Source organism: Rhinolophus hipposideros, assembly GCF_964194185.1.
Source record: "Rhinolophus hipposideros genome assembly, chromosome: 17".
In the NCBI taxonomy this organism is placed as follows: Eukaryota; Metazoa; Chordata; class Mammalia; order Chiroptera; family Rhinolophidae; genus Rhinolophus; species Rhinolophus hipposideros.
In genome coordinates, this window is record NC_138063.1 from 30390628 (window position 1) to 30418335 (window position 27708).

The 27708-nt window shown below is 41.7% G+C and overlaps 1 protein-coding gene across 9 annotated transcripts in view; it reads right to left on the reverse strand.

The window, feature by feature from the left end:
* Positions 1-27708, reverse strand: part of FHOD3 (formin homology 2 domain containing 3) — a 430821-nt gene that overhangs the window by 309786 nt on the left and 93327 nt on the right. For 2 of the 9 annotated variants that reach the window (XM_081079069.1, XM_081079068.1), the window contains exon 1: positions 13243-13511. The exons of the other annotated variants lie outside the window; for them this stretch is intronic. In XM_081079069.1, the coding sequence (XP_080935195.1) occupies positions 13243-13249 (7 nt within the window). In that variant the 5' untranslated portion in view covers positions 13250-13511. Of the gene's footprint in view, positions 1-13242; positions 13512-27708 lie in introns of those variants that run through there. 9 annotated transcript variants of the gene reach the window in all.

The following is a 27708-nucleotide window of genomic DNA, read 5'->3' on the forward strand; positions in this document are numbered from 1 at the left end:
AGATTTATCAAATGGAGTCAACCTTTACTGACTAAACACAAAATGCATTCTTGGAGACATGTTCTGCTTACTACCCATTTCCTGCACTCTCTCTATTCCCTGTATATTTTTCCAAGTAACAAGTTTATTTTATCATCATGATTACATTCAACAAAACTCACTCTCTCGGCAAAACAGTCATGGTTTCTCTTGCTTCCCCGGAAACTTCCTTGAGCCCTCCCACTTAAAGGACAGTCATATCACAGTTTCCTTTTATAGTATTACACAACCCAAATTATAACGATAAACCCATCTCTAAACCCTATGTTAGTGGCCTGAAATTAAAACAAAATGTAGATTGTCCAGTACTGCAGAATCTAAGATTTAGAAGTAACCTCAGAGGGCACCAAATTCTACTCTCCACCCACTAAAGACAAACCCTAACCGAGCCATCAAGCTTGCTCAAACCTAAGTCTAATCTGTCCACAAGTAACCTCTACCCACCAAGATAGTGCTGCCTTGGGGAGCTGCCCAGAACAGGCCCACACCTTCCCTAGCACAGACCTGATAGTCGGGAAGAGGCTTTGTACAATCCTGCCAGGTTTCCAGGCCAGGACTTCCCAAGTCCTCTGGCCGGACACCCTTCAAAGAGTCAGAGCCCGTCCTAACATACTGCTTACAGATCACTGCCACTGGGGCCTTTCTGTCCATTTAACAGAATAGAAAGCTTCATAGGCCATCTCATCCTGTTAAGCTTCATATTCTGTATACACAGTCAACTAAAACATACAGGTCATCTTTTATAGAAATGCTATTTTTCCCAGATTCTTCCTATACTCCTGTCATGAAATTTTTAACCCAAGAGACAGGGCATTTATTTCAATTACCTTTCACCTTTTCAGTTAATTTCAACCTTGAGAGCTCAATTTTCTCATGTAACATATTAGGTATTCCTATCAGCTTTCCGTTATTTGAAATTATTTTGAGCATGTCCTCTAGATCTAGAATATTCACTTTTTAATTTATTTTTCAATTACAGTTGACATACAATATTATATTGGTTTCAGGTGCACGACAGTCACCACACATTTGTACATCTTATGAAGTAATCCTCTCAATAAGTCTAGTATCCATCTATACCAGTTATTTCAATATTATGGACTAAATTCCCTGTGTTGTGCTTAACATCCCCGTGACTGTTTTTATTTTTTTGTTTGTTTTTATTGGTTTCAGGAGTACAAAACAACATAAAAATTAGACATTTACACTCCTCACAAAGTGATAACCCCCCCAATCTACTACCCCTCTGACATCATATGTATACCTGTTACAATTCCATTGACTATATTCTCTATGCTGTTCTTTACATCCCATGACAACACACACACACACACACACACACACACACACACACACACACACACGAAGGTCAGACAATTAAGTTCACAAACTCATCCTAGAAAAAGTGCTACATACCTCACTGCTGAATATCACTACGGTCACCTTCGAAGTACTCCCCTTGGGAAGCTATGCACCAACACCACCCTTCAAAGCAATTTTGGAACTCTTTTTCTGGAATGACCATCAGCCCTGTCGTCATATTACCCTTGATGTCCTGAATGTCATCAAAATGTCTTCTTTTCAGTATTTCCTTTATCTTTGGGTAAAGAAAGAAGTCATTGGGGGCCAGATCAGGTGAGTAGGGAGGGTGTTCCAATACAGTTATTTGTTTACTGGCTAAAAACTCCCTCACAGACAGTGCCGTGTGAGCTGGTGCATTGTCGTGATGCAAGAGCCATGAATTGTTGGTGAAAAGTTCAGGCTGTCTAACTTTTTCACGCAGCCTTTTCAGTGCTTCCAAACAGTAAACTTGGTTAATTGTTTGTCCAGTTGGTACAAATTCATAATGAATAATCCCTCTGATATCAAAAAAGATTAGCGACATTGGTGCAACAAGTTTATGAACTTAATTGTCAGAACTTGTGTGTGTGTGTGTGTGTGTGTGTATTTAATTATAGTTGACATTCAATGTTACTCAACTTCAGCTTCAGGTGTACAGTGCAAATGTCAGACATCTACACAGTCTACGAAGTGATCCCCCTAATAAGTCCAGAACTCATCTGGCACCCTACATAATCTTTACAACATTACTGATTATATTCCCCATATTATATTTCATATCCCTGTGACCATTTTGTGACTTACCAATTTGTACTTTGTCATCCCTTCACCTTCTCCCCGATCTCTTCCCCCTCTCATCTAGCAACCATCAGTTTTTTCTCTATATCTCTGAGTCTATTTGTTTGTTTGTTTATTCTGTTCTTTAGATTCCACATATAAGTAAGATCATATGATATTTGTTTTTCTCAGTCTGACTTATTTCACTTAGCATAATGTTCTCCAGGACCATCCATGTTGTTGCAAATGGTAAGATTTCATTCTTTTTTATGGCCAAGTAATATCATTGTATAAATGTACCACAGTTTCTTTATCCAATCATCTACTGATGGGCATTTCGGTTGTTTCCATATCTTGGCTATTGTGAACAATGCTCCAATAAACATAGGGGTGTGTATATATTTTTGAATTAGTGTTTTCGATTTCTTTGGATAAATACCCGGAAGTGGAATTGCTGGGTCATAAGGCAATTCTACTTTTAATTTTTTGAGGAACCTCCATATTGTTTCCCACAGTGGCTGCAGCAATTTGCAATCCCACCAACAGTGCGTGAGGGTTCCCTTTTTTCCACATCCTCACCAGCACTTGTTGTTTGTTGATTTATTGATGACAGCCATTCTGACAGAAGTGAGGTGGTATCTCATTGTGGTTTTTACTTGAATTTCTCTAATGATTAGTGATGTTGAGCATCTTTCCTTATGTCTGTTGGCCATCTGTATGTCCTCTTTAAAGAAATGTCTCTTCATGCCCATGACAATTTTTATAACTGGCAACTTGGTGAAAAAGGTGAAAGGCATTGAATGAAAACATGACAGCCTATGGTATCCAGCCTATGGCCAAGATATGGAAACAACTGGATCTGTCTGTTCCATTCTAATGACTCAGAAAAAAAGATGGTTTTTAAACAAATGGTGATTTCATCTAACTAATAGTATTATCTAGCCCACAAGAATATTACATTAATCCTTACCAAATCTATTCCCAAAATAAGACCTATCCGCCCAATGTTATCTCCAATCTGAGATTGGCTTAGCACTATTCACTCTTTGCTAACCCACATTGGTTCCCAGTAATTCTGCAGTCATTTAGAAATGCTCACAAATATATTTATTAACTTATCCCAAAATTTAATTAATTCAATAAAAAATTACTGATTATCTACTACGTACTGGGTGGTTTAGATTTCATTGGAGATTGCTGTCAGACTTCTAGGAATCAAACTCTTTAACCTTGCTTATTTCCTGTTTTTTAAAACTGACTTGTTTGCTCAACCCTAGACTTCTAGCAAATGGATATCATTCACAATGAAATAACCTGTAATTTATATCAACACCAATGAGCTATCAAAGCCCCATATCTTCATTCTCTTTCAAATAAAGATCTTTTAATCGCAAGAAGAGATGAAATTATCTCCTCGCTCTGAGGTTTTTCAGCTTCACATCCTGAACCTCAAGGTCTCTGGGAAAAAAACCCAGAGGTTTGGTACCTCTGAGAGGCAACAAGCACCCATTTCTATCCACGAGCACATCACCCCATCATAAGAATAAGTCCGGTAGTAGGTCAGCTTTTCAGACAGCCTTCTTCTCACCTCTTCTTGATGCAAAGCAACAAGTTTCCTCCCCAGTATTGGCAGTGTCGTGCTACCTTCTGAATGTTCCAGGGAATAGGAGAGGCCTCTTCCCTAAGCAATGCCTCATTTCTTCATGCAGCTCCACTGGGTGCTTCTTGCACCCTCAGTTCTGCTGTGTCCTCTTTCTTGCCCTCTGTGTGGTGTTCCTCTCCTGTCAAGCCTCAGACTCCTTCTCACTTTGACAACCTGATTATTTCTCCATTCCTAAAAATTCCTTAATCTATGTTACCAAAGCAAAGGGGAACATTTTTTTAAGCCATTCTTTCTCCCCATAGCAAAGACATAGCTTCATCTGTAATAGCTATAACGGATACCTACTTCAAAGTAAAAAGACAATATGGCGGCCACTCTGCAACATTTTGGTTGCCTATAAGAACTGAGACTTTGGTAACTCCCCCTGGGGCATGCCAGAGAAAACTGAGTGTTGTCTTTACCCATCTTGGCTAGGGCTCTGAATCTCACTAGTTATAAATCTACTTTGTTCTTCAGCTCCATTTTCCCACTGAAGTTTGCTAATCTTTTAAGATTGGTAGCAATTAATGCCATGCAAGGTGTCACTCCCCACAAACAGACACAGCAGATATGCTGAACACCCTAAAGAAGTTCCATGCCTCACAGCATTGCTTCTCACAGTAGAGTAAGCCTAAATGACACCTAAATGACACTCCAAAACATCATTTCCAAGACCCATGTCAGGGAGCTCTTTTCCTACATTTTCTTCTAGAAGTTTCAGGGTTTAAGGTCTTAACTTACATTTAAGTGGTCAATTCATTTTGAGCTAAATTTTGTGAATGGTATAAGACAGGAGTTTCATTCTTTTACATGTGAATATCCATTTTCCCCAATACCATTTATTGAAAAGATGTTCTTTTTTCCATTGAGTATTCATGACTTTCTTGTCAAATGTTAGTTGACTATGTATGCGTGGGTTTATTTCTGGGCTCTTAATTCTGTTCCATTGGTATATTTGTCTGTTTTTATGCCAGTACTATACTACTTTGTTGATTATAGCGTTCTAGTATAGCATGAAATCAGAAAGTGTGATGCTTCCAGCTTTGTTCTTCTTTCTCAGGATTGCTTTGGCTATTTGGGGTGCTTCGTGGTGCCATATAAATTTAGGAGTGTTTTTCTACTTATTTTAAAATGCCATTGGAACCTTATCAGGGATTGCATTGAATCTCTAAATGGTTTTTGGTACCATGTTTCCCCGAAAATAAGACCTAGCCGGACAATCAGCTTTAATGTGTCTTTTGGAGCAAAAATTAATATAAGACCTGGTCTTATTTTACTATATTAATTTTTGCTCCAAAAGATGCATTAGCGCTGATTGTCCAGCTAGGTCTTATTTTCGAAGAAACATGGTAGTACTGACATTTTAACAATATTAATTCTTCCAAACACAGGATACCTTTCCATTTATTTGAATTTTCTTTGATTTCTTTCATCAGTCTCTTGTAGTTTTCAGGGTACAGATCTTTCAACTCCTTGGTTAAATTTATTCCTAAGTATTTCATTGTTTTTGATGCTTTATGCAAATAGAATCAACTTGTTAAATTTCTTTTTCAGAAAATTCATTGTTGGCATATAGAAACACTACTGATTTCTCTACACTCCAGCCACTGTTTGCCATGCTAGATTGTCAGACTTCCTGGTGGCAGGAACTTCTGGATTAAAAAAATATTGAATTTCTAATTGGACCTCAAAACCCTTCATGAGGTGCCACTTCCTAGGCCAAAGGTTCATGTATCAGCATGGTATATCTCTTTCTCTGTAGTCTAAGCAATGTTGGCGTGTGGCCCCTTAATTACTTTAACAGGCTTATCTCAACTGATTCCTGCTGAAATGTATTTTAAGTTTCACTAGAGAAGTTTGGCATGTCCAGCCAACCCACACCATCTTTTGATGATGGCTTCCCACAACCCTGCTTGACACTCAGAGACCACAGCTGCCTGGACCAGGAAAGAACACCTGATCTTTGGGAACCAATCAGCTCCCGCTTTGAAAAAATTATACTGAAAATCAGAAAGTACTGTATGGTTCTTTGAGCAATCATTCTGGTGCCATGTTCAAAGAGCAAACAGAAATGTCCAGTCAGCAGAGAAAGTCAGGAGGGTGGGGCACTAGCTCCAGAAGAAGGAGGGATGAAAGACCATCTGACAAACCAGGCAGACAGACATTGATTCACTTGGTTCCTAAGGACTTCCCATTTCCCCACACCTTCTCTCAGGAGCCCTCCCTTCCCCACCTCCCCAGCACACGCGTCTTACTCTTCTGTTCCATGAGACCCCCTGTATCCTTACCGCAAACCCTCTCTACTGAAGCAAGCCTGAGGGGCTCTGCTTCTCGTAAGTGGGTGAATCAAGAACAGAGGAAGGGGTTTTCTGCGATTTGCCATGACAAAATAAGAAAGTGACAGACTTACAACAAAAATTTCTTTAATGCTTACTATACAGATGTTTACCTCTTTAGACATGCTCGGGGGTGGAAAGAATAAATGTGGTCCCTGACCTCTAAAAGTTTACCATGTGGTTAGAGAATCAAGAATAACAAAGACAGAATTAATAAAAAATAAAGATGACCTACAGAATAACTGACCACTATGGCCATAGAAGTTCCCTGAAGGGGCTGGGCAAGAGGGGACACGGCAGGTCAGCAGGGAGTTGTTCACAGGTCAAGAGTTCATCTGGGACGTAGCAGGATGACTAGAACTTGGAGAGGCAGGAAAGCAAATGCACAAAATTTTAAGATTTCCTAATTATGATTCACTGGAAGATACATATTTATAACATGTCTTGTTTAAAATCTATTTTGAACTAAGAATGAAGTAAAATCGAATAGATGCCATTGCTTTCTTCATCTACACATCTATGCTTTCCACTTCTTTGGGTATTTTTGGCTCCTTTCAATTTACACGGAATCTTTCAAAGCACCCAGTCTATGGATGCGGAGCCCACCACACGAAGCAGTTAAGCCCCTGCTTCCCCCACCGCCATCCTCACTCCCATCATTCCTTGTCCTCTGCTCACTTGGGTACTAATCACACTATTATTTTTTCACTTATATCTCTATCTCCTCCTCCTGGAGGGCAACAGACAAGTTTTCTCAACTAGGATCACCAGGATCTAGGTAATGCCCTCAATGCATGGAGGCATGGGCTCTGCATCCAAAAATATCAAAATCCCAGGTCCACCACTCAGCAACTGCACATTTTCACTAAGTTACTCAGTACACACAATCCATGTGTGTACATGTACACACATCTACAATCTAGCTAACAGTTTTACAAGCACACTCAATCCATGCCTTCATTTAGCACTAACCATATACATATTTTAAATACACATGACAATTGCTGAAGCAATGATGCAATGACTTAACAATTTCAGGTTAAAAAAAAAATTGGGTCCTTCCTGACAACTGATCAAAACTATCTTTCTGAATTTAAAAAATAAAAAATCCTAACAGTGCCTCCAATAAGGGGCTAATATCCAAAATATACAAGGAACTTATGAAGCTCAACAACAAAAAAACAAACAACCCAATTGAAAAATGGGCAGAGGACCTGAAGAGACATTTCTCCAAAGAGGACATACAAATGGCAAATAGACATGAAAAAATGCTCAACATCACTAATCATCAGAGAAATGCAAATAAAAACCACAATGAGATATCACCTCACCCCAGTCAGAATGGCTATCATCAACAAGACAAATAGTAACAAGTGTTGGAGAGGCTGTGGAGAAATAGGAACCCTCATACACTGTTGGTGGGAATGCAGACTGGTGCAGCCACTATGGAAGGCAGTGTGGAGGTTCCTCAAGAAATTACGAATAGAATTACCATATGACCCAGCAATCCCTCTCCTGGGTATCTACCCAAATAATCTGAAAACATTTATACATAAAGACATGTGTGCTCCAATGTTCATTGCTGCTTTGTTTACAGTGGCCAAGACATGGAAACAACCAAAATGTCCTTCGATAGATGAATGGATAAAGAAGTTGTGGTATATATACACTTTGGAATACTATTCGGCGGTAAGATGATATAGGAACATTTGTGACAACATGGATGGATCTTGAGATTATAATGCTAAGTGAAATAAGTCAGACAGAAAAAGCAGAGAACCCTATGATTTCACTGATATGTGGTATATAAACCAAAAACAACAAAAGAACAAGACAAACAAATGAGAAACAAAAACTCATAGACACAGACAATAGTTTAGTGGTTACCAGAGGGTAAAGGGGTTGGGGGGTGGGAGGTGAGGGTAAGGAGGATCAAATATATGGTGATGGAAGGAGAACTGACTCTGGGTGGTGAACACACAATGGGATTTACAGATGATGTAATACAGAATTGTACACCTGAAATCTACGTGATTTCACTAACAATTGTCACCCCAATAAATTTTTAAAAAATAAAAATAAAAAAACAAATAAAAAATTCTTTTTCATTTATTAAATTCTTTTGAAGTCAAACACCATCATTAAGATCTCTTCTTTTGCACTATTTTTGCTACATGAACATAACAACAACCCCTTTAGTGGGTCTGGCCACTTTTGCTATTATTCTGATTGTTCTTTTAATTGATTTTGAATATATTGTTAGAACACTTCTTCTCAAATTCAAAATACTAAAAAATTATGTGACCTATACCCCACATTTCCATTCCTACCCTCCCTTGCTAAGTTGTCAGCCAAAGAAGTAGATGTGTTTGCCAAACTCAACAGCTATACTATATTCCTAAACTGTAATCATTCTTTTATTAATAGGATCGTTGATTTACAACAAAATGTGACTAGAATTCTGTTTCCAGTAAAAAAATCTGATGATTCCCAAATATTTAGTGAGCCCCTGCTCTGTGCCAGACTCTGAGAAGGTGCTGGGGACACAACACCGAACAATCAAAAGACCCTGCCCCCCATGAAATGAGGGGCACAGAGAGACAAGACAATGAACAACAAACATAAGGCAATTGTACTAATGCAGCCAATTCTGCTACAACACCACATGTGCATTCCAAAACATCACCATGCTATTCAAAAATCACCTACTAAAAACCAAAGGGCATACGGTGGGGAAAAAGACAGGAACCTAATAAAAGTTGTAGCACATACATACTGAGTGGTTAAGAAATACATAAATACTACAATCGACATGACAGTTGACTGAGAAAAACACTTGAAGTGTGCTTGTGGAAGTAGGCATCAGAAGTGTGCCACTCATGAGTAATTGTGGAGTGGAAGGAAGATTACCGGAAACTGGAGAGAAAGTAGTAACACCACATGAGGAAAAGTGTGCTCATAAAACAAAATATTAACCAGACAGATGGCAAATATTTGAGGTGTGTTTTGTGTATTCCCATGTGGCTTGGCTCAGTTGGGTGTAGTTTTCTGCATTCATCTACTGCTTTTGCAAAGACAATCACACATAAGCAAATGTGAAACTCATATTATGCTCAAATTGTTCCCTAATTTGGAACAAATAGGATGTTTTAAAAACAAGTGTTATACAGAACTGAGTGTATAAGGTGTTGATTGCTGGGAAGTACCATAGCAAGGTAAGTGAAATTAAGAATGGAGGTTTTGTTTAATTCTGTAATCTATTATTCTATACCACTGCATTCATTCTATACAATTGCTAATAAAATCCTACGTGTTTATTGCATTTATGTATGAGCCTGCAATCATTGTGGAGCTTCTTCCACCTTCAGAAGTGCATGCTGTTGTCACAGGACCTCTGTTCAAAGCCCTTCCATGGGGCCTCAAGGTCTTCTATTATCCACCATTATAAAGCAATATGATTGGATGCATTGAATTGACAGCAGAGTTTTTCCAAATCAGCCTCTCCATGTGATTAGTGACCCCAATCACATTCTTATCATCCACCATATTTCTATTCTCACTATGTGTTCAGGAATTCTCATCATAATCACCCCAGCAAAATGCTGTCAGGTTGCTTTCTCTTTACATTTCCCCTGGGGTCAAAAATATAGTGAGATGCTTTTAGTTGTTCCACATACTTTGAGAACTTCACCCAAATTCAATTCACCCCTTTTCCAACCTCCTTTTGCACAATTGCCCATTCCTCATTCTAACCCAGTCTAATCTCTAACAAGATTACAAAATGGTAACCACCGCTTTAAATCATAAATATTGCAAATTTTCTGACAAAGATGTGTATAAAGAATGCTCCTCAATTTACGACGGGGTTATGTCCCAAAGAACCAACATAATTGAAAATACCCTAAGTCAAAAATGCATTTAACACATCTATCCTACTGAACATCACAGCTTAGCCTAGCTGCTTTCTACAGCACGCATGTCTCTTTCACACCATCGTGAAGTCACAAAATCTTAAGTTGAACCCTCGTAAGTCTGTATTGCTTTTATTATCAGGAAAAGCCTTCATTATTTAATCTTAAAATTCATAAAAGAATGAAAACTTGGACATGAAGCTTCAGGAGGTAAAGAAGCCAGCAGAGGAAAAAGGGGGCATGTGTACAGTAAACCCCCAGGAGTCTGTCTGACTGGCAAGCAAGGAATGGTGGGGAAGTTGGGGCGGTGGGAAACCCAGGAAGGCTCCCTGGGCTGAAACTCCCAACCTACCACCCCGTTTGGTGGTTTTATATCTCATGTTAAAATGATGGAAATATTAACTCTTTTCTGCTCGATTTCAAAAATACTAAAAGTGTAAGCCAGTTGTTCATCTCCCGAATGTACCCTTCCTACACATTTGATAAAAATGGCTTCAGTCAGTGTTTAGTTCAATCAGATTTAATTTATCAAAGGCTTACTCAGGGACAGTATTTACTAATCCGAATTGGATCTTCTTTGTTTCTCAAAAGGCTTTTTCATCCAGGGCTGCTGCTGGGCGTCCTCAGGCAGCCCAGAGGGTGAGCTGGATCTCAGGCCCATTCCCAGTCGAATGGGTGGGTGCCTTTGGGCCGTATACAGCAAGCACTACTGTCCAGAGTGGGCCTTGTCTTACACGAAAACAGGACTCAGTGGGTCCCCTGAACTGTTGGGAAGCACTGCTGTCACATTCCTGACAGAGCTTTCAGATCTGAACATAGACTACGGTTTTTGCATCACTATTTGGTACTCCGAGAGGGAGTCCAACATATTCGAATTGGTTGATTTCAAATTGCAGGTGGGAAAGGAAGTTAGAACAGTCCTATGGAAGACAGTCAGCAATATCTATCAAAACATTTAAGTACACAGACCATTTGACCCAGTGAGCCTACCTCCTGGAGCTTATCCTACAGATAACTTCCATGTGTGCAAAATGGCATAGCTACAAAGTTATTCATTGCAGCATTGTTTACTATGGCCAAGAATAGACAACAAACCAACTATCCATCAATCATCCATAGGGGAGGAATTAAATAAAGTTTTCTACATGCAGCTGTTACAAAGGAAGTAGAAAATTTTTTATTTACCAATATGGAAAGAGCCTCAAGAAATATATAATGAAAAAAAAAAGTGCATTTGATACATTGCTTTTTTATTTTAAAAGGGGGAATAAGTTACACCTTTTCCTTCATGTATAAAAACACAAGGAATTAATAACACTACGTGTGGTGAATTGGTGAGTTGGGGGATGGGAGTAAAGAACACAGCCAGGCATAAGAGGGTGGAAATTTTACTATATAGCATTCGATACTTTTCAAAGCTGCAGCCATGTGCATGGGCGACTTTTTCAAAAAAGAAAGTTTAATTAAAGAACTTCAACATTTTAGAATAAAACTCACAAACCTTGTTGAAATGGCATGCCTACTCCAAAAGCGGTGGCTGTACACCAGTCTAGGAGGGAGGCTTTGTGAAGTACTAGGATCCCTGGGGCCCCTGCTCTCCTCTTCCTATCTCTGTTCTGGCCCATGGTCCCCGACCCATTCCTATGCTGCCTCCTTCTCTGGGTAGCAAACCCTCCTGCCCCAAGTATAGACTGCCTACCCACACAGGTGCTGCTGTCCAGGAAGCAGCCTGGCCCTGCTGACCCCCTAGAACTGGCTCGTGATCCAAAACCACAACCAACGTTCATGGCAACCCTGACTGGATATCAAGATTGCATGTCACTGTTGTGTTCTTGTTGCCTGTGGATTCCAGAGAATTATTTAACAAGATCGCCAGCAACCCCACTGGACTCAGAGCCACATTTGTACATATGTTTTCCATAGTACCTATCACCTTTATTGCTCTGAAATGTTTTCTAAAGGGAGGGAAAAAAAATTAAGCCAGTCACCATTTTCCTTATTGTAACCTTCATTCTAAAATTTAACCCATCCAAAAAATTAATTCTATACAATCGCCATTTTGGTTTAGGTTGTAAAGTTTAAGAACTTGGAAATACCAACTCCACAAATTCTCTGTTCAACTGAAGTGAAGTTTGCAGGGCCAACTGACTTTACAAAATGAGAAAAGTCCTAACAAAAGAAGCTATCTAACTCCCCCATTGGTTACTACTTAAATAACTATTTAAAAATTCAGAAGGATCCCTCTCATTATCTAAGCATAAAAGTTAGGCTTAGTTCAATTGTGTGTATTTCCTTGCACATGAATGTCACCTAGCAAGTCAACCTAATCTATATTTTCATTTTTTTTTAGAAGTATTTCAGTTTTGGAAACACGCCCTGGCGTACTTTATTATCTTATTACCAGAATGTATTCTGGTAATACATTAATAAAAACCTTAGTGAAAACCAAGTAGAGTTGAAGGGCCAGCACGCCAATTCCAACAAGACTTGTGACGGTGACGCTGATGGCCACTGCTGGGCTTCGGCTGAGTTTTGGCTGAGTCGCAGTCATATTTGACTTCACCATTTGTCTTTTGGTTAAGAAAAGGATGGGGGTGAAAGAGGCAATGATAAACATCAAACTCCAGCACTACTACGGGTCATCCGCTGAAATGAAAGACGAGGAAGACATGTCCCCACTTACTATTGACATGACTCAGCCTGTATAACTTCCTACTTAAAATCCTGAACTGCCACCAGACAGACCCCAACTGTCACAAAGCTGCTGGAATGGGAAAAGAATGTATCCAGCACCCAAGCTGATCACAGATAAGCCAAAGGACAGTAGCCAAGTGCGAAGGCTCCTGCCTGACCCACTCCCAGAAGCTGGTTGTTACTTCATGGAAACACTGCTTTGCAAAAATAACCCTGAAGTATGGGGGTGAGAAACATTTAACACCCAGTTTTTAGCCGGCGTCGGCTAAGGGCTCGTGATGAAACCACCAGGTAAAAGTGACTCTGAGCTTACTGACTTATCAGACCTGCTCCCCGCCTCACCCTCACCCCTACACGACCACCCTCCTGACAGAGCACACTGACCCTGGCGCTGCACCACGTGTGAGCGGGCTGGCACGTACAAGTTCCATCACGCTGGAGGGCACAGTACCACACCAGGTGGCAAGCAAGACATGCGATGCTGGATTGGCGCGTGACTTACCATCCATTCCCGAAGTGTTCGCAGCTGGTTCATGACTGGCGGACTGTAAATCTCAGTCCCCATGACACCTGACTGTATTTGACAGCCACAGACTACACCCTCAACTTGTAGCTCATCTGCTTACAAGTGTGCACCGTTAATTAATTCAGCACTGACATGTGCCTGGCACGGTCCCTGAGGACCAAAAGGGTGCAGACAGATCAGTGTAAACCCACAACAACTGTAAGAAATACCAGAGCCCACATCCTCTCTGTCCAGCCTCTACACTCAAAGAGAAGCTCAGCTTCATAACATAGCGAGCCCAGGAAAGGACAGAAGAGGTCATCAAGTGTCACTGAACATGATAGGCCCCCGGGAGCCTGCTGATGCCTCTGAAAGTCATGTAGGACAACGTCTGCGTCAAGAAAAGGGACAGCACGTTTCCTGGGCCTGTTTTTCGGCCTTCCCAGTGTCCTGTGCTGCAGAGCTGACAATCTCCAGCAGGCTAACTCCATGACCCTTGTGGATTTGGAAGGAAAGGTGAAACAGAGTGCGCCCTCTCCCCCTCGGCCGTGTTCCTCTGCAGCCACAAGAGGGAACGCTGGCCCCGCGGAAGCCCGCCCATCTCTGATGTCCATCAGACACACAGACTCACTATTTATAGACAACCCATTCACCCATTACTCAGGCACTTGAAGAGGGTGGGTTACTCCTAATCCAGTGTCAGCACAGTTGCAGGTTTGCTTTCAGCGTCTGCTCTTACAGTAAACCTAAAAATTACAAGCAACAAGCTGTTAGAGGGTAACTATTGAGTATCAACATTCTTTCCTTCCATGGTTTATGTCAATTCGTGAAAACATGTGTGAAGCATCTGCCTTTTTATTTAAACAGAAAGCCAGAGCTCAGATTGCTGTGCTCTGGCATTCTGTGCACAAACTGAACAGCTAAATTGGGAGCTCCATCCATGGGAGGGGCACACTTGAGTTGGGTCACCACAGCTGCCCTGGCCACCAGCTGCACAGGAGGCCTCCACTTGAACCGAAGGGGGGACAGTCAACAATAGAGCAAGGCCAAATATTTAGAGAAAAGAGGAATAGTTCCTTATGACCATACCGCTAGAAAGGCTGATTCCAAAGTACTCTTGACTGAAAGACAGCAAATCATAATTATTTCAAAATTCCTTTTACTGTATCTCGTGTTATTTCACAACATTTTCCTTGAATTTGACACTGGTGAGAATGCAATACCTCTAGTGGCCAGACCTATCATAAAACTAATAAACCTTAACTTTAACATTATACAGTCTTCTTAGAGCCCTACACTTCATCTACCTTTCCCTCCCACTAACACTGAGAATTCTCTCCCAGGCCACTGTTTGAGTCCTATTTATGAAAATGAATTCCTATTTAGCAAGAGAATGCAGGTTCAGACAAAAGGGTCTGACTTGTATCACACAGTAAGAACAAGGCAGCAAAAGTAAACACTTTGCCGCATGCCTTTCCTGCAAACTTTTTTCATCCTAAACCTAAATTCCTGTTACCTCAGTTTCACAGTGATACTCCCAAACCTCGCACAGTCTTGTTCTTGCATACAAAGTATTCAAACCAATGTGGAATACCTTCAAACTGTTTTTGCAAAAGCAACACGGGTGCTTTCTAAAAAAACTGCACCAGAGGCTAAAGCATTTCATTCAATCCTTCTATCCTTCATGCCTTCATTTAGAATTAGGTAAACATTCTAAACACTGACCACCATGAAATTCCTTTTCAGAGTACATGAAAATGTGAAGCTTTATGACCATCTATCCTCTCAGATAGCCACCACCACTCTGACCCTGATCAGAAATGGGTGCTTGTCTAAGCGGACTGAAGGTGTGGCATCTCCAAATTCCAAATGACAAACCACCTACAGGAGGAGCAAGAGTGTCAGCAGATCATTGAGGTGAAAATTGACAGGTCTGATTTTTGGTGGGAAAACCAAAGAATAGGATTGCATCTTATAATAGCATAATTATATGCATTGGGATGCCTCATGCTTTTCTTTTTTGTTAAAAGTAACATTTTTCAGCCTATGTTTCTTGAAGTAGTGGTAACCACTAAGGATCAAAAACAAAACAAAAAAACTCTGTGAACCAAAAAGTTTTCCAAGACAGTAATGGTAGTTGATTAGATGCATTACAAGGAAATGGAAAGTCAGTAAAAGAAATTAAGGACAATATTATAATCTTCTCTAAGGTAGTTCACTTGTTGAGTGGCGTAATTATTTTCCAAATATCTGGGAGGGAATGTCATCGAAAGTTCCCTATTTGTCTTCTTCTTAACAACACTTTGCTGGCTCAGATATATATACAACAGCAATAAAAGACAAAGTATGTGGTTATAGAAAGAGGTTTCTGAGGTATACAATCTCAAAATAAAGGCACGTGTGCATATATATTCTGGTTCCTCCAGTGCCTCTCACCCAAGCTGAGAGAAAATTAAGTAGAATTAAAGAATTAGATGCTGCTTGACAGACGAGAGAAAGTTGGACAGCAAAGGAGGCTGGATGTGGGGTGACCCCTGCAGGCTGAGGGAAGGGCATGGAAGGGCAGAGGAGACACTGGCTGGCAGGAGGAGGTGCTTGTACACTGGTCTAAGGGGCACAGAGGTGGCTTCAAGGCAAGGGTGAGGGGTTGGCTTTAAAAGGCTTTAAGAAGCAGAATGTCAAGGTCAGATCTGCATTTGGGGAAGATCACCTGCAAAATATATGGAGGAAGGGTTGGCATAGAATCCCACTGGAGGAGAGCAGAGGGAGAGTGTCTTGTACAAAAGTCCAAAAAAGAGGTGCTGAGAACCCCAAATTAAGATGGTAGGAACTGGAATGGAGAGAGAGGATTCATGGGAACAACTTTACAAATCAAAATGGTGTATTCTTAATAAGTAGAAATGAGAGATCAAACAGAAGCACTACTAACCAAAGAGCTATGGATGGTGTACCCATGAGGAGATTATGGCTCACTCAGTCACCTGTGTCAGGCAGGCCACAGCTCCCTGAAATGAATGAAAAATGCCCAGGACGGGGGTTAAGGACTTGTCATGCTTCCTAAGTGATGTCCAACCCATTTTTCATATTTCAGTGTAATGACAAATGGTTAAGAAATAACATCCCAGCCTATGATACTCAGACATTTAATGTGTCTCATATTTATTTGAAAAACAAATTTACTTCCAGCTGATGTGGAGGTTAAACCGTATGGAAGGCAAAGAGATCATTTGATGATCATCTGGTTGGATATCAAACTTCATCAAAGAGACCAGATTCCTTTCTCTTGCAGGGATGCCGTGGCATGCAAAGGGGAAATACCACCCTTATTATGCGGTCTTGGAAAAAGAACCGCTTGGTGGTGGGACAAGAATGTCTGTCTGAAATTAAGAATATACAAGTGAATATATCCCAGAGTTTGGTATTTCTTTTAGGATTTGAGAAACATGCTGATAATTTTAATCCTATTGGAAATGACTTACAATGTGACTGGGGTTTATGCTAAATATAGATTTACTGCAGCCTGGTAAACTTTAAAATATCAACCGATTAACTATTTACTGCCTGGATGAAACAGTTGAACTGAAGCCGAAAAAGGGACCGTTTATCCTCAGTGACAGAGTGAATCATATAATTTAAATTTTAGTGATCTATGAATAAACCCTTGCATGAGACATTTTTTAGAAAGCCTTTTTCTTCTGCAACTTTTCTTCCTCTTTCTTTCGCTGACAGCCTCATCCATTCTCATCCAACAGCTCTATCGAAGGAGACTCTTGTCTATCAAAGGAGACTCACTGCTCCCTCCTAATTTGATGTTGCTGATGTGCTGTTAAGGAAGAAATGAGATCATAAAGCTGACAGAAATATATGCAAAATAAGAATAAACAAGTGTTATGTGAAGGCCTTTCCTCTGTGCAAAGAGAATTTCGGCAGCTGGTTGACTTTAGCTCCCCCACTGCCCTGGGCATCAGGGCCTGTCCTCACCTCAGCCTGCGCAAGTCACAGTGAGAAAGGAGCACTCAGCAGAGGCTTCACACCTCCCTGAAACACTGTGAGTATCGCTCAGCCATGGGGTCCAGAAATGGAGGTGTCCAACACCCTTTCCTGCAGTCCCTGCTCCCCAGGCTCCCACCCCATACCCTCCTGCTGGCCAGGTCCCTTGGCTACCCGGGTATCTGCACCTTGTCCAGAAGAGTAAACTTCCATAAACTGGGGGGAGCCCTGCCCCACCCCTACCAAGCACAGGGCAATCCCCCAAGAGGCCCTCCGGAGACCTGAGCTTCCAATACCAGCCAAGGGCTCTCCTGCCAGTTTCAACTTGACTTCTGGGAGCTTCCATTTCCCCATCCTAAACCCACTGCCACTTACTTCTCTGCTGAGCTATAGAGAGTTAAAGAGAATGTTCATGAAACACCCTGCCCAGATCCAGCCCATAGAATATGCTCAATAAACGGGGGGTGGGTGTGGAGCGGGGTGCTGTTACTATCGTTGCCAGCATCAGCACTGGCAGCCAGATGGGGCCACTGGCTCGTGCCCTTGGCCGAGCACACAGCTGCACCAATAGATGACGGGAGGAGCTGACAGGGGTGAACAAGTGCCCACGTGGCTGGTGGCTTCAGGTAAGCCAGGGGCTCCCCTCACCCTGTCCTGGTGATGCTCTAGCCCTCATTGGTACAGCTGCCACCTTTGACTCTGAAACTCACTCTGATACATTTAATAATGGACAGTCATGTGGGGTCCCCCCCTTACAAAGCGTTCTTTATGCATTCTGGAAAATGGTAGAGTAATAGAGAGATGGACATCTTGAGGCCAGAAGGATTTGATTGTCAACCTAAGAAAAGGACTTTTATGTCAATGAATTTCACGACGAAAATCACTTTCTTCATCTTAAAACAGGAATGACTCACTCACTTAGGCTGCCATGTGGCGCTGCTGAGACCATGGACATCCAGGCAGCTACTCCTATCCTTGGCACATGACAGGTTCTCAAGAATTCAGTCTCCTTCCTTCCATCTTCTGTTTGTCTCTCCCAGCAGCTGTCTATACGTGCAAAATGAGGCACACCTGCTGATTTAGATGTGTTCAGCTGAAACACTGTATCACCTGAAGCACAACTGTGAACATTTTAACGCTTCCATAAACTTTGCTTCTAGGAGCAATTTTAAAATATTTTTAATTAAATTTTAAAAGAATATTGGCAAATTCAAAAATTTTGGAAATAGAGAGCAGTGATGGTTGCACATGAATGTCATTGATCTTACTGGTTAAATGGTTAAAACGGCAAATTGTATGTTAAATTTTACCACGCCTGAAAATTTATATACAGAATATAGTGAGTTCTGGAGAAGAAGGGAAGCATAGGTGTTTTGATAAATATAAGTAGTGTGCCTTAACATTGTCCATTGTCCATGAATGAAAAAATACAAGTCCAGACTGCCTACCCTTGTAGGTGCAGCGATGCTTGATGAATGGGGATCTGATGTGAAACAGTCCATCTTAACTCCAAAGCAACTCTTCATCCACTAGGAAAGCAGCCCTGGTCATGCTCATCCTGCCAAGCAGTCAGCAGGCATGACTTCAAAGCACAGCCCACAGAACCACCCAGTACCACGTTCTAGGCTTCCAACTAGAACGGGTCACACGTCCTACTTTTCCAGTCAGGGGAAACATTAAAGAAACCTCTGGGAGGGGTCATGGTCTCCCAGGGGTCTTTGCATGCACGCTGGAGGTGGATCTGAACACGAGCAATACTGAGCTGCTCACCTGGAAAATAAGCACCTTTCCCTCTGGGCAGGCAGGACCTCACTGCCTACCCATCACCAAGATACCTTTTCTTAAGACCTCTTTTTCCAAGCACGACCTGACAACAACTTTTGGAAAACGTGAAAAACAGTCAAACTTTTTGACAAGTTTCTCATGAGTATTACTGAAAACTCCAGTGTCTAAATGATGCAACAGTGTTTCTAGGAAAGGTGCAGTCCCCTGGTTCTGGCCCTGCCCATTGCTGGCTCTTCCATCGTGTCTTTCATTAAATGGCAATTCACCTGGCCAGCCCACAAGGACACCCTTATGGGCGAGATGTCTGGAACATGTGTTCTCAATGACAAAACTCTCATATCTTTCATTCTTTTTCACATACTGGCTTTTAATGCTCTTTTCCGTATTAGACTTTCCTACCTAATCAATATTTTCTAACCTTAATTGTATTTAATGTGAATTTTCTCTAATCAAAACAAAACAAAAAATCTGAAAGGACTATGGCAAAGGTATTCTGACTTTTATAAAACTGTTTGAAGAGCAACTTCTTCTCTCTACGTTAAGTCTTGTTTCAGGGGGAATAAGTTCATCTGGGCAACTCTTCTCCAGAATCTCATTTACTGTCACCTGGGGAAAATGTCATGATCACCTTCCAAGACATATAGAAAGCTTTCCCAGCTGTTCAAGAAGAAATGTGCTTTTATTCCTTGTCACTTGTCAATCACCCTGACTTCAAATTATGTGCATTGAAGCAATAAATAATTTTATTTTGGCTTTAAGAATATCACCCTTTCCCCCTTCCAGTCGGCCATATTTCTATACGTTTTCATTTAATTCTAAATACTAGAACTAAAGCATTTTGTATTTCCTTGGTAAGTATCTTTATCTCAAATTGCTATTCAGACGCATATGTGAACGTATACCAGGAGTGCCCCTGCTTTTGTACAGCAACCCTGACCATAGCTGTTCTAAAAGTCTTAAAGAAAAGGGCACTGTTGGAGCAGCTTTTCAGTCCCCGCCACGCTCCCCATAAGGCAGTGGCCCTGAGAACTATTAACATCCCCCCATTTGCTGCCTATGTGAGGTGAGGAAGGGGGGACAGTCCTAGTTATAATTAAACAAGCACAGAGCAAGCACACTTACTACACAGGGCTCAAATCCTGCTCCACAGCACCAGTGATCCATGTGTCACCCTGCAGATGGCCCACCAGGGCAGACTCTATTTTAGGAGTGTCTGGGTGACGGTAAGAGAGGAGAAGCTGAGAGAGCAGCAATTGCCTGGAGCAGGGGCTCCTCAGAGGAAAAATCAGCAGGCAGGCCAATCTCCCCATGGCCACATGGCGGCCTTACTTTAGGGTCAGAGGCAGGAGAGTGCCAAGTAGCACTGGGGTACGTTAGGTGCTCTCATTTTGGGAAGAGGAACGAGAATCTTGGTTCCTCTGCTTTTGCAAATTTACTAAAAACTTCAGCAAACTTCGGGACTGCTTAGGCCACATAATGGACACAAATACATGGGAGTACCTACGCAGTTTGGTGCGCCACACATTTTCAATTTAGGCATTCTACTTATAACAACAAAAAGTTAAAAAAATAAGCAAATAAACATAGAAAACAGTAAATAAGATGAAAAACAACCACTGAAAAATAGGAACAAGAAGGTGTTCAGAGGCCAGGACTTTGTGTGTTTTAAGAACTAGAGTTTAATGACTAAATACCCTTTTGCAAGTGTTAGTTTCAAATATAGACAGACAGATATGAAATCAACTGATTCGTCATTGAGGATCACGTAATAATAAATGTTGCCCTTTGAGAAATTATATTATTTTAATAACTTTCTTTATAACAGACCCAAGGACATTAACAAAAGCACTTAAAAGTTATAGAAATGAAATTTTAAATATATTCATGAATTCATCAAAAATGTATGAGGATAGTTTTTCAACAAATGGTGCTAGAACTGGATACCAACATAAAAAGAATTAAGTTAGACCCCCCACCACTTTACAAAAACTAACTCAGGATGGATCAAAGACCTACGTGTGAGAGTTAGAATGACAAAACTCTTAAAGGAAAACATAGAAGGAAACTTTATGATTTTAGATTACACAATGGTTTCTTACATACGATACCAAAATCACAAGAAAAAAAAAAAAGAGGTAAATTAGACTTCATCAACATTAAAAATGTTGTGCTTACATGGACATCATAAAGAAAGTGAAAAGGCAACCCACAGAATGGGAGAAAATATTTGTATTTTCATACCGTGTATCTGATAAGAGACTTGTATCCACAATATATAAAGAACTCTTACAATTCAACAATAAAAGAGCCTTAAAAAAAAAAAAAAAACAGGCCGAGGATCTGAAAAACTTTTCTCCAAAGATGATACACAAAGTTCCAATAAGCATATGAAGAGATGTACAACACTATTAACCACAGGGAGATGCAAATCAAAATCACAAGGAGATACCACTTCATACCCACTGAACTGGCCATCACCCAAGAGACAGACTAAGCAACATTAGCGAGAATGTGGAGAAACTGAAACCCTCATACATTGCTGGTGGGAATGTAAAATGGTACGGCTGCTTTGGAAGACAGTTTGATGTTTCCTTAAAATGCTAAACATGGACTTAACCGTATGATCGAACAATTCTACTCTTATATCCAAAAGAAATGAAAACACATGTCCACACAAAAACTTGTATATGAATGTTCAAGCAGCATTATTCATAATAGCCAAAAAGTGGAAACAAATGTCCATCAGCTGATGAATGGATAAACAAAATGTAGTATGTCTATACAACGGAATATTAGTAGACCACAAAAAGGAATGAAGTATAGGTAGATCCTACAATGTAGATGAATCTTGAAAACATTACGCTAAGTGAAGGAGAGATATAAAAGCCCATATGTTGTATGATTCTATTTATAATAAAATGCCTAAAACAGGCAAACACATAGAGACAGAAAAATAGATTAGTGGTTACCAGGGGCTGAGGAGGTTGGGGGGAAATGACGAATAACTGCTAATGGGTATGAAGTTTCTCTTTAGCATGATGGAATGTCCTAAAATTGTGGTGATAGTTGCACAACTCCATCACTATACTAAAAACTACTGAATTGTGTACTTTGAGTGAATTATATAGTATGTGAATTATAGCTCATCAAGCCCCTGAAGAAAAATTAAAAAGTAAGTGGTTATACCTCTGGTAGGTTCACAGCACCACGACCAGGGTGGTAGGTGGTTGGGCCCGTGGGTAACGTCCTTTTCCTCTGATCATCTCTTTTCTCATGAGCATTGCTGCTGATTGCTACCATGTTTCCCCAAAAATAAGACCTAGCCGGACCATCAGCTGTAATGCGTCTTTTGAAGCAAAAATTAATATAAGACCCAGTCGTATTTTACTATAAGACCAAGTTTTATCTAAGATAATAGAAGACCAGGTCTTATGTTAATTTTTGCTCCAAAAGACGCATTACAGCTGATTGTCCGGCTAGGTCTTATTTTTCGGGGAAACAGGGTATGTTTCTCCAGGCCTTCAGGGCAGAGAGGACATTTGATTTGAAGTTTGAGTAAGAGTGAGACGAGCCACCACCAAACCACCTTCCAAACAGTGAGCAATGCTTCTTCAAGCTGGCCCCGCAGCTGCCAGAGTAGCCCTACCTGGCCAGACCAGCAGATCTCTAAGACAAACACCGAAGCTCTGGCTTTCTCCAGCAGCCAAACGTCTGTGTCTGACCATAAATGCTGGACACTGAGACTGAGTTCGAACTACATCCTCATTATCCATTCACTCATTCACTCAATCAACATTTATTGAACACCTATTGCATGCTGGGCCCTGAAATGGACACAGTACTTGGCACTGAGAATATGAAGATGAGAGACAAGGTCAAGGAGCTCTGAGCTCAGGGGAGGAGAAAAAAGTCAAGCATAACATGAGGGGACCCGGGAACACCTGTGTGGGGCACCCAGCCCAGACAGATGCAATGAAGAAATTTTGCCGGACAAGCAAGCACTAAGTTGAACAATGAAAGACAACTAGGGGCTAACCAGGTGAGGAAAGTGGGGAAGGATGATCAGCGTGGAGCAGACGTGACACCCACCATTGTGGATGAGGAGATTTTATAGATTCTTGAATTTCCAATCTTATGTTATCATCAGTCCTTACAACAGCCACTCTTGCCTTTTTATGGATATCATGCCTGCGTGTTTCAGACTAGCAGCTTAATTCCTCCATGCCTTAAAAAGCAGGAGCTGAAGGGATAGCATGTGCCTCAGCCACTCTAGAGAAGTTCCTCCCAAGAAGGTTTCCCATGGTCAACAGAGAGTGGCCGTGCTGGTCGTCTCCTTCTGGGAGAGGAAGGAATTTGCCAGGCTGCACAGCTCAGCTCCAGGACAAGCACTGGATCAAGGCCCCAGGTCAAGTCTTTGCCCTGCTTGTAACTGGTTGTGGCAACTCAACCCAGTCACCAAAGCTCTCAGGCCCAGCAGGGCAAGAGAGCAAAGGGTCTCAGGAGCCCCTCCCAGCAATAACAATGATGGCATGACCTAGTCAACTTATCCACATTGGGACCACTTGCCTCAGTCATCTCTCATACTTTTCACCTCGCTAGACCCTTAATGTGTCCCTTTTAGGGCAGTAATAGGCCTGCCCTTCCCAAGGAAATGATCCATCATACACTCTGGGCGTGGCTCCTGCGTCCTGGGCGTCCTCGGTCTTCCTCCTGATGGAGACCCTCTAGCCATGGCCAGGTCCCAGTAGCTCTACCCCTGGATCTTTCCTGACTATTGTCTGGCTGCATTGGTGCCAATCCCTGGCTATCCAACCCTCTCACTCCAGACAACTACTGGCACTGTGTCCTGGATATTAGCCAACTCAGCCTGTTGGTCTTCAGTTTCATTCTCTGGTGCTGCCGCCGCCTCTGTCTTCCAAGAATTCTCTAGAAGGCATTTTCCCACTCACTGCCATCATGCTCCCTTCCCCTGTAACCCCCCACACATCCTTCACACCTTTCTCAGCAACTCTCAGGCATTGTGTCACACCTGTCAGCTCTGCCCACACCACTCCCACCTAGAAAAGTTAACCCCTTACCTTCTCCAAAACCCCTCTCTTGGGGGTATAACTGTCTAACTGTTACATTGTTTTGTACACCTGAAACAAATCATAATTTTAAGGAAAGATACACAAGGGCCTTAGTTGTTTTACTATGATGTTTATAAGTGAATATGAGATGGTCTGGAAGAAGGCACACCAAAGTTTTAACAGTGCAGACTTAACCCAAGCCAAATACAGGCAATCAAGAAAAAGTAAGAACAGCTTTTATAGTTTGTTCTTTATCGTTTTGTATAAACTGGTTACATTTACTATCAGTATGTATTCATTTTATACTAAAAATTAAAACTTTTGCTTGGGAAAAAAACACAACAACCCTCTCCCGGATGTGCAGCACCACCCACCATGTGGGCCCTGCCCTGTACATCCTGCCAAGGGAGACCGAGCTTCACCAGGCTGATGTGGACATTTCCTCTTAGTGACCAACGTCATCTTTAAGATTCCACTTTTATTATCCCCCAACTTTTGCCATCCATTCAACTTGTTCTCTTTACAGCTGACCATAATAATAAACAAATAAATTCCTTGTTATTGATTTTAAAGGTTGACGAATAGACAAGCTAGGGTTTCCAGGCGGGAATTCCCACCCATTCTCAGGAATTTTTTTCGCTTTTCTGTTCCCGAATCCTGAGAAAAGTTGGTCAGAAACTCGGGAAAATCAGCTCCTTGAACCCAGGTGGTTGGTAGTATCTACCATCACTTTGTGGAAACGATTCACTGTGGAGAACAGAAAACATTTTATATATTGGGATTTGGGACCAGGAAGGCAAAAAAATTCCTGAGAATGGGCGGGAATTCTGCCTGGAAACCTAGAGAAGACAGAGGATTACCCTGGACAACTTTTCATCAACTACAGCCCCAAGGACTCTGCAAGGTAGTCTCAGAGCCACAGAGACCCCTCTCCACAGGAATTTGAATAACCAAGGCCTTACACTCCTCACCTTTACCCAAACAGTACCGATATCATCTGCCTTCCATCTTGGTTTCCTCATAAGATGTACTGCTTAAAACACCATTTGATAATCACTGATCATGTACCAGCTCCCACTCAGTATACAACAACCCTACAAGATAAGTATTATCATCATCCTTTTACAAATGAGTACACCGAGAAACAGAAGGTAAGTAGGGTGTTCAAGGGCCCAGCCAACGAGTGGCAGAGCCAGGATTCAAATCCAGAGAGTCTAACTCCAGAGTCCACACTCTGAATCCTACTCTGCGTTGGATGTGAATTAATGTAGGGTATCTGCAGATCTCAAAGCAGAATGTAGTGAAGCAGCCTGGCATATGGAAAGAACATGGCCTTGGAGTCAGCTCTCTATTCAAATTCTTGCTCTGCTCCTTATTCCTGTAATTCATCCCATGATTCTTTTTGAGCTCCCGTCTTCTTATCTGTAAAATGAAGATGACAACACCTATTTTGCAAGACTTTTAGACTTGAATTAGACTGAAAGAAGGAGTGTGAGTTTCATTATATATTGAGTGCAGAGGGCCTCCGGCAGAGGTGCTACTAAAGCGTCAAGGCTCTTCTCACCCTTCTCACGAGTGCTCACGAGCACAGGGAGAACACTACTGGGGAAATGCAAAATCAAGGAGGATCAATGAATCGGTGAAGACCAGAACAAAAGGAGAATTTGTAAAGTTGGCTGCATGTTGGAATCACCCAGAAAGCTCTGTGGCCTGACAAAAAGCCCTCCTGGGCCTGCCCTACTACATCTGCCATGTCCTTCACACTTCTATCTCACGTAGTCCATACACATGCCACCCTCCGCCGCCATCAACACTCTAAGGTGTAATCCTTGATTTACAGATAAGGAAGTGGAGACCTGGAGAGCTTAAGATCACAGAGCAGCAAGAGGCCAGGGCCATGAACCACCAGCAGCCCCAGACCCCACTGCTTCCTTCCCAGGAACTATGTCACCAACACCCACCGCCCACACACACACACAAAATAAAACAACTTCTGGACCATGCTCCTGCACAACTGGGAGAAGGAAGATGAGAGGTAAGCAGAAAGGGGGAGGGAAACCAGAGGATGGCAGACATATGCTTATCACTGTATGATCCAGTCAGACCAGACTTATACTTCAGATCAACGGACCCTGAGGACCTACTATGTGCAAAGCACTGGATTCATACATGACCTGATCCCTCAACAAAGAATCATATATGCTTAGCAAATGTTTACAGGTGGGTAGATGGATGAAAGGATGATATAAGCCAGAATGAAAACTCACGTGTGACCTGATTATACCCAGTGAATGCCACAGTGGAGTTTCCCATTAATACCCAGCCTCCTGCCAATAGCCCTTCCCATTTACCAGTCCATGAAAGTAGTGTATGGACTGTTCTGACTCTCAAGCTGCCATCCAGAATAGGCAGCATCATGAACTCCAAAATTCCCTCATAACACTCCAAAAATAAGTGTACCCAGTCCCGATGGGCAGCTGATACTCAGGGCAAAGACAACTAGATCAAACACGTTCATCGCAAAGCGCAAGTGACTGATGGACTAGATTTGCAAAAGAAGCATGTGCTAAGCCAAATGCACCTTCTTTCAAGAGGTATTTGTTTCCGTCTCTCACCACCCATCGCACTCCTAATTCTCCGCCAGAGGGTCCCAGCACAAACACACCACCCTCATCCCCACACGTGTCCAAGGCTATGTTTTCAGGTATACCCACAAACTCTCTGAAAGGAAAACTCTTACAAAGGTACAAAATTTCACTCTCAAAACCATGAGAATAATAAAACAAGGCAGGAGGACTGGTGGGTTTGTGTTCAGATTGCTTAAATCCGTATCTCTGTGGCAGGCCACATTTCAGCAGGTCCATTTAAATCGGTGATACCCGTTACATGCCCCATACAGCAGACGTGTGACCCAGCAGCACAGTGAGCATTCCATGCAAGCCAGCACTCATTTCCCATTGTCTCTAAAAGTGTTTTCAGGTGTCATTCTGCGTTTAAAAACAGACAAGGCAAGATCAAACGGAGGGCAGATCAAAGTCCAACACAGTCTACGCTCTTGAAGTGAACTTGCCATCTGACCATTATCAAGAACCTACTACGTGCTTAGCAATGCAGGGCACAGACCCCTGCACAGCTGATTCAACTTCTGGAACCCACAGACAAACTTGACATACCATATTTTAAACAGAAACAGAGCCTCGCTTCATTTAACCAACAAAGAGGGAGAAAAAGGAAAATAATTATTATGCAATTCCCAGCATACATGAACTTTACAGCCACAAACAATAGTTATTCCTCCATGTAGACAAAAAACACATCTGTTCCATATTTTGACACGTTCATAGTCATATTAAAATGTCCTCACAGCTGGCTCCTCAGGAACCTTATGAAGATGTATTCTTTGTTCATCCCCCGTTCTATAAATATTGGTCCTGGGCTTCTATTCCTGTTTGGCTTTTGATTATCCTATTTTGGCCTGCATTTTACATATTCAAGAAATCCTTCATTTATAATCAATAATGTTGTAAAGATTTTGTAGGGTATCCGATGGACACTTGTCTTATTAGGGAGACCACTTCAGGGATACTATAGATGCCTTATCATTGCACTGTACACCTGA